Raw genomic sequence first — 6,854 nt, forward strand, 5'->3', positions numbered from 1 at the left:
ATTTTCTTGTCAAGTTTGTGTGTGTTTTATAGATCACAAACTTTGTGTGGAAAGTAACGTACGCAAGTATCAGGCCCCATTTTGTGTGCCAGTTTTATAAATGAGACCTCTGACCTCTATACTGGAGAAACCAAACAGCTTCTCTACAGACACATGTCTTAACACAGGAGCGTTCCAGCAGCTTTAAAGGCAGCATTAAAGACAAATTTGAAGGCAGAATTCCTTTTCTACTTGCAATCAGTACTGTCTCATCCTCAGTCTGAAAAACAATCAGCTGTTACAGTGAAAGAGTCTTTTAGACATTACTCGTGCTCTCGCTCCTCAGGGGCCTGGCTGATTATAGCAGATTATTTCACATTGAGGTGATTACAGTGTGAATTTACAGCCATGATGCTGTCTGCAGCTGTCTAACAGCATTACAGCCACTAGGAGATCAGATGGCAGAGATAGGAGCATGCACATTGTCACAAGTCTACAGGAAGATGCATGACTGATCTGTGGATGGGGGTCTTAACCTCCTCCTGTGTTGCTGATGGAGGATTGGGCCAAGGGTCGTTCTTCCAATAATTAACACAAAGTAATTTGAGGGAAAGCTGTCCTATGGTGACTCCCACCTCCCTTGGTCTTTGTTAGAGGCATGTATTTGTGTGTGCTGGGGGAGGTTAGAAGGAGGCAGGAGAAGGATGGGAGGGAAAAGGGGAGGATGTGGGGAGGCCATCTGCCATTGAGCGTGCTGGGTCAGGAGGCTTTTGTTGTGAAGGAGTGATGAGACTGATAGATGGTTGTTGTCACCTACTGCTGGTTTAATCAAGCAAAAGTGTCCCACTTGTGTATGGTGACATGTTCACCACTCACACACACACACATGCACTCGCACGTGCGTGCACACGTAGCCCCGGGACAAATAATGGTTCTCCATAATTTGAACTGAATAATTCAATTTTTGTTTAACTGGATTATAGAAGACATTTAAAATCAATCATGAAATAATATGTTGTTATTATAAAAATAGACTCAGAGATGAAAGTGCACAAACAAATTGCATCAATTTGGCATCCAGAAAATTTTACTTTACATACAAATTTATTTATTTATAGCTTTTTAAAGAGTTGACAGCCTGTCCTTTTTGTAATGTCACCTCAACCCAAATTCAAATAGAACTGATTAAAACAACAACAAAAAATAAATTCTCCTTCCACGCAAGATGTGTGCATGTTTTCTTTAATTAAGGCAGCTGTGTCAAGCCGCAACTGCAGGAGAAGTCAGAATATTCGTTTTTCAAAATAAAACTAGATTTGTGAAAACTGAAAAATGTAAATAAAAATTACAGGATTTCATATGTTTTTAAACTACAAAATATTGTCCCAATGGAAAAATATTACAGATAAAGCACGAGTAATATCTGATGAATAAAAACTAGCACCTTTATTAATAGCCTATTTTATTATATTTTTAAATTCTAAACCTTTATCTTAATTGTTACCGACTTTTAAGGGTGTGTGTGTATATATAAACTTTTTCATGTCATCCTATTTGTTCCACATTCACTTCAAGCTCAGGTTTTCTGGAGCTTGATGGTTCAGCACAGTATCTTAGCTGTTCCTAGGACTGGGCTCTTCTGGACAGAGATCTCTGAGGTTGTTCCTGGGATCGATCGATCTGTCTGTCTGTCAGTCAGTCAGTCAGTCAGTCAGTCAGTCAGATTATTTTTGTTTATTTACCCTTTAAAAATAGACATTCAGTGCCAGTTAGTGGGGGTCAAGGATTTTTATTTTGAAAGGTTACCCGGAAGTCTCTGTAATTTTCGGTTTGGCTCTGTCGGAGGCAGCTGGATCAGCAGCAGTAGATGTCCCATCATCAGATCCCACCCTACGAGGCTGCGGCGCACCGCTCCTCCGGCCCAAACAACATGACACCCGGATCCAGAACTGCAGCCTGAGCCGCACCGAGATACCGAGATCCGCAGGACACGCACATACAGTGACGGTCACACGCGCGCACACGGACTGGAAAGCGGAGCAAGGCGAACTCCAACTACGTCGCGGAATTTTCGCTGCATAGACACGTCCCGCGAGAGAAACAAGTCCCCACGACTCCCTTCACGTCCTGAAAATCTCTAAAAGATGTCATCAACAGGCAAGGACACCAACAGCGGGCATTACGTCAACTATGTGGGACCGTACCGCCTGGAGAAGACGCTTGGAAAAGGACAGACAGGTTAGTGAAAAGGCATTTGAGCGCGCCGACTCTGCACGGCGTCACCGCACCTGCCTCCATGACATCACACGGCTCTGCTGTGCGTTTCAGCTGCTGCGTGTCCCGAAGTGCCGCTGGATGTGGGAGACGGGAGGTGAAGAAAAAGCTCCTAAATGCGGATGTTTTTGTTAGCTGCAGGATGCAGAGAGAGGAGCTGCTCCATGATGATGATGATGCTAGTGTGCCTTTAATCCTTGTTGTCAGGCAGAGAGAGCTGGCTGATTGTGGGCCCTTGTGATGTTTCCTTGTCTTTTAATTCCGTCCATCTGTCACAGCATCAAGGGCCTCTGCAGAGCAGTGATGCTGCGCCAGGTCCCAGCACTCACACATGCTCAGCTCAGGGGTTAATGCTGCAGCTCTGCCTTCACTGCTGCAGATAGTTCAATTTTAGACATTTTCTTGTTGGCTTCAAGTGGTGAAACAGCTTCTATGTTGAGATTATCATCTATGCCGTGCAGCATCTATAACAGATGTTACAGTAACTGTATGTGAGGAAATAATTGGGTGATGTCAACAGAAGTCCAAGTGTTTGTAGCAGCACTGAAGTACCCACAGTGTGACATGTTGGGAAGTAGTGTTTTTTCCAGTGTAGCATCAGGGTTCCTATGCAGCTTTGAAATATCTGGAAATGGGTATGCTAACCAACTTTCAGAAGTTGTTTATGGTAAAACAAATGGTTTCAGATAAAAGAGCTTTAAAAGAGAAAGGGCTAGCTCTCAAATAGGAAGTAAACAACTAGATAACAAAATGCTTTTCCTATTTATGATCAGTTCACATTCCCATGAATCCAACCCATTAGCCAAGATTTATTTAATTTTTTTCAGGTATGGCCCTGCCAGGTAGGAAAATCTCTGATTCAGTGGTTAGAACCAAGATTGCAGCTGAGTCAGCACTGAGAGGAACATACATACCTGATGAAAAAGTCTAAAATTTGATAAGAAATTTTTAATTTTTGAAAGAACAAGTGTTTCCAGATAATTCCTCATCTCTTTTTCAGAAAGATAACTATTTGAATATCTTAAAAACAATTTTTTAACCAAACATAAATGCTTTCCTACTGATTTTAATTTTATACCAAAGGCCTAGCATTCCTTGAAGGAATGCATATCACATGCCACCTTTCATGCCAGAGTTTTAGACTGAGATCATCTTATGATGTGAAGGGATGGAGTTGTAGCTGTTTTGGTCAAACCATAAAAATAACATTATGCAATATCTCATGTGATTTGTTAGTGCTCCAGAAATGTGTTGAGGATGATCCTTAGCTACTATCTTAGCTTCATATCTGTAAATTGTCTGAGTTATAACTAGCCAAGGTTGATTAGCTGTGGCATGCATCTTGAAGTGGGTTGACTCCAAATGTAAACAGATTTAGAAGTTCATCCAGTGATTAATATCTGAGAGGTCCATTAAAGTTTGTTTACTGGTACATGAAATATTTTACTAATACTACAGACCAACACACAGACATGGGCAAAAACATTATTTTCTTCACCAGTGGGCGATTAAGATCTTATTTTACTGGGAATCATACTGGCATTGAGACAGGGGTGCATTTGAGTGGTTTACTGCTCTGATGGTTCCGGCCCTATTCTCTGTTCTGGATGCCCCACCATCTGTGATCACATGCAGCCAGCAGGCATTTGTTCCAGCAGGTAGAAGCGATTCGCCATTCTCTTCCCTCCAGTGCCTGAATAATTCACAGCCAGCCATTAAGATTGTTGCCAGAGTTGAGTCTTTAGCATGCCTCTCTGTTGATTGCACAGTTTTTCTGTTGTTCTTCAGCAGAAATACTGAAGACAGCTAAAGGTCCATTTCTTTTTATAGTAGCTCCACATACAAGTTTCTAATCTCTGAACATCCAGTTCTGTTCCTCTGTGGCTCGAAGAAGTGTTAGCAGCACATCCCAACCTGTAATCTTTCTGTAGCTGTTGAATGTTTCAACCAGGACTCAGTGATCCCATCAGTTCTTTAAGGACTTTGTCCTGCAGAATAGGAGTCACTCCTATTCAAGATGGCCACCACAGCTAGTCAATATTAGCCAAATCAAAAAGGGTTCCAAATTAGTCAGTGTTATATGTATTTAGCTAAGATTAAGTGTAGTTGTATATGAGAATAATTTACAACACATACTCTAAGTGCTACTCATTAAAAGAGATCTTTGTTTCAAACTTTAGTAGCTCAGAGTGATTCACAACATATACATTCCTTGAAGGAATGGTAGACGTTTAATAAATAAATGTTTCTGCAGCATCGTCTTCTCTATCCTTTACTGTTTGCACTTGTTTATTCACACTGGGCTGATGGGGGTATTTGTGATTCTACAGGTGAATCAGTGAACATAGTGATGATGTGCACACATACTGTTGACAAAGAAGCTGCAGTTCATTCTGTAGACTGAGGATAGTTTGCTTGTTGAGGCTCTGTTGTGTGAATTTGATGATCTGGTGCTAGGCTGTTGGGGAAATTCAAATATCAAATCTCCAGAACAAGTGCAGGGTGAGCCCCCACTGTGTGTGTATGACTGTTTGTGGGAAACTGGATGTCTTGGTGGGAGTTCACTGCTTGAAAGGTTGTTCTTCCCTAATTTGAGATTCACCACATTGTTGGGATACAAGACTAAGAAAGTCACCACAAAAAATAGTTTCTCTGCTAAAAAAAATCACCTTTTTGTAACAACTCTGGTGTTACATACAGTGGTGTCTGCATGTATGTTTCTTCCCTTTTCAGTTGCTGCTGGGATTCTGCATCTTAACCAGAGACAGCTGGTTTCACTCTGTCTCTTAATGAGCGGAGTACAAAACCAGGTGTGGAACTCATTTCTGGGCCTTCTTCTTTTGGCCATTTGGGCAGCAATGGTGTTGCAGCTTGTGGTTGTTGTACTGGCTGGTGTGCTGGATATAATTGAGCCTTTGGACATTTTAGTGATGGGTGTAGCCATGGAGTTCTCGGGGAACTAGTGCTTGGTTGTCATTTCTTTTTTTCAGTTTGTGAGCTGAGAGAGGACCTGATTTGAGGGTTTCTGCAGGAATTCACCAGATTCCTGGTTTTTCTTTTATTTTGTAAATAATGTATTAATTATATCCTCCTGGTTCTTGGCTCCTCATTTCCCGGTCAATATTGTTACTTTTCTCCCCTTCACATCCCCTAGACTGCCTTGGGGAACGTAACACTGGCTTTGTTTGGGAGCTGGAATACATTGAAAATTCCTAAAGTTTGTTATAGTGTTTAGCTGTAATTGTATTCTGTATTCAGTAAATCACTATCTAAATAGATAGTGAAACAAAAACTGAAAATTCATTTTTTGTTTTTTTAGATCAAATATGGTTCTGATAGTTTTTTTTTTTATGAAAATGGCTGTGCAGATATTACTGCAGCTACAAATCTGTGCACATTTTTGAATTCTGCTTTGCATTTAGGATGGGTATACATTATTTAAAAAGCAACATAGGTTAATTGACACATTTCTATCTTAGCAGATTACTCTTTTTATTTGTATCCTCTTTCTGTTATTATAAAAAAGATTTTTGAAAAAAGTAAATCATATTTGAGACAATGTTCACACAGGAATGGCACTTTGTGAATTCTAAAAGTTTTTTTTTATAGTTTTAGCCTTGCTTTCCCACAGAAATGACATTTCAGGAGCCCATAAACTGTATTTTTTTCAAATGGGTCCCAAAGTGAAAAAAATATTTAAACTCCACCGATGTGTTTCCATGAGGACAGCCTAAAAACAACATTTTGAAAACTATGACATTATAGACCCATCTATTGCCTAATCTTTGACCCCAAGACAGGTGCACCAACAATAAAGACAGGTAATGTGCTTTTGTTTGTTCTGTAGACACCAGTTTCTCAATTACAGCAACTTCTTCCCTTTTAAAGTATGTCCTCAATGAACATACAGGGCAGATGAGCAATAACATTACCTTAAGTAGAGCAGAGCAAAAACACCTTATTATTACACCAAATAATCTAAGGGCAAAAAAAGTTATCACTTTATTTAACATTTTCTTTCAACAATACTAAAGCAAATGTTGCAGAAAAAAATCTACAGCATACATTTAAGCATTAAAAAAAAGTTTCAAAGACAGACATTGGGTATTAAGAATTTAGCATGATATTCTTTGAACATAATTTTTTGTCCAGATGAAAACATTTATAGAAATACTGTTATGTTTACGTGGATATTTTTAGAAATCTTCTTTTGGTAAAAAAAAAAAAGTCAAATGTATTTATACAGCACTTTTCATCAACAAGGCGTTACAAAGTGCTTTACAACATGAAAACATAAAAATACAGAATCGTTGGCCCTGTGTTGTTGCTGTTTTTTAAACTTTTGGGGATTCTCCTGAGACTTCAGGAAGAGAGGCGCAGTGGAAGAAATGCTCTGGATGCTGCGATTGTTGCGCGGAGTAGATACTTCGAAGATCTCCTCAATCCTACCGGCACGTCTTCCATTCAGGAAGCAGAGCCTGGGGACTTTGGGTCGGACTCTCCAATCTCCGGTGCTGAGGTCACCGAGGTGGTTAAAAAGCTCCTCGGTGGCAAGGCTCCGTGAGTGGATGAGATTCGTCCGGAGTTCCTTAAGGCTCTGG

At 40.2% G+C, this 6,854-nt stretch overlaps 1 protein-coding gene across 9 annotated transcripts in view; it reads left to right on the forward strand.

The window, feature by feature from the left end:
- The first annotated feature begins 1,772 nt into the window (after positions 1-1,772).
- The window catches only part of LOC108243991 (serine/threonine-protein kinase BRSK2), a 263,837-nt gene continuing 258,755 nt past the window's right edge, over positions 1,773-6,854 (forward strand). For 3 of the 9 annotated variants that reach the window (XM_017429806.3, XM_017429803.3, XM_017429804.3), the window contains exon 1: positions 1,775-2,217. In XM_017429806.3, the coding sequence (XP_017285295.1) occupies positions 2,124-2,217 (94 nt within the window). In that variant the 5' untranslated portion in view covers positions 1,775-2,123. Of the gene's footprint in view, positions 2,218-6,854 lie in introns of all 9 variants that reach the window. The other 6 variants (XM_017429801.3, XM_017429802.3, XM_017429807.3 and 3 more) reach the window with 4 other exon arrangements.

Source organism: Kryptolebias marmoratus, linkage group LG15, assembly GCF_001649575.2.
Source record: "Kryptolebias marmoratus isolate JLee-2015 linkage group LG15, ASM164957v2, whole genome shotgun sequence".
Lineage (NCBI taxonomy): Eukaryota > Metazoa > Chordata > Actinopteri > Cyprinodontiformes > Rivulidae > Kryptolebias > Kryptolebias marmoratus.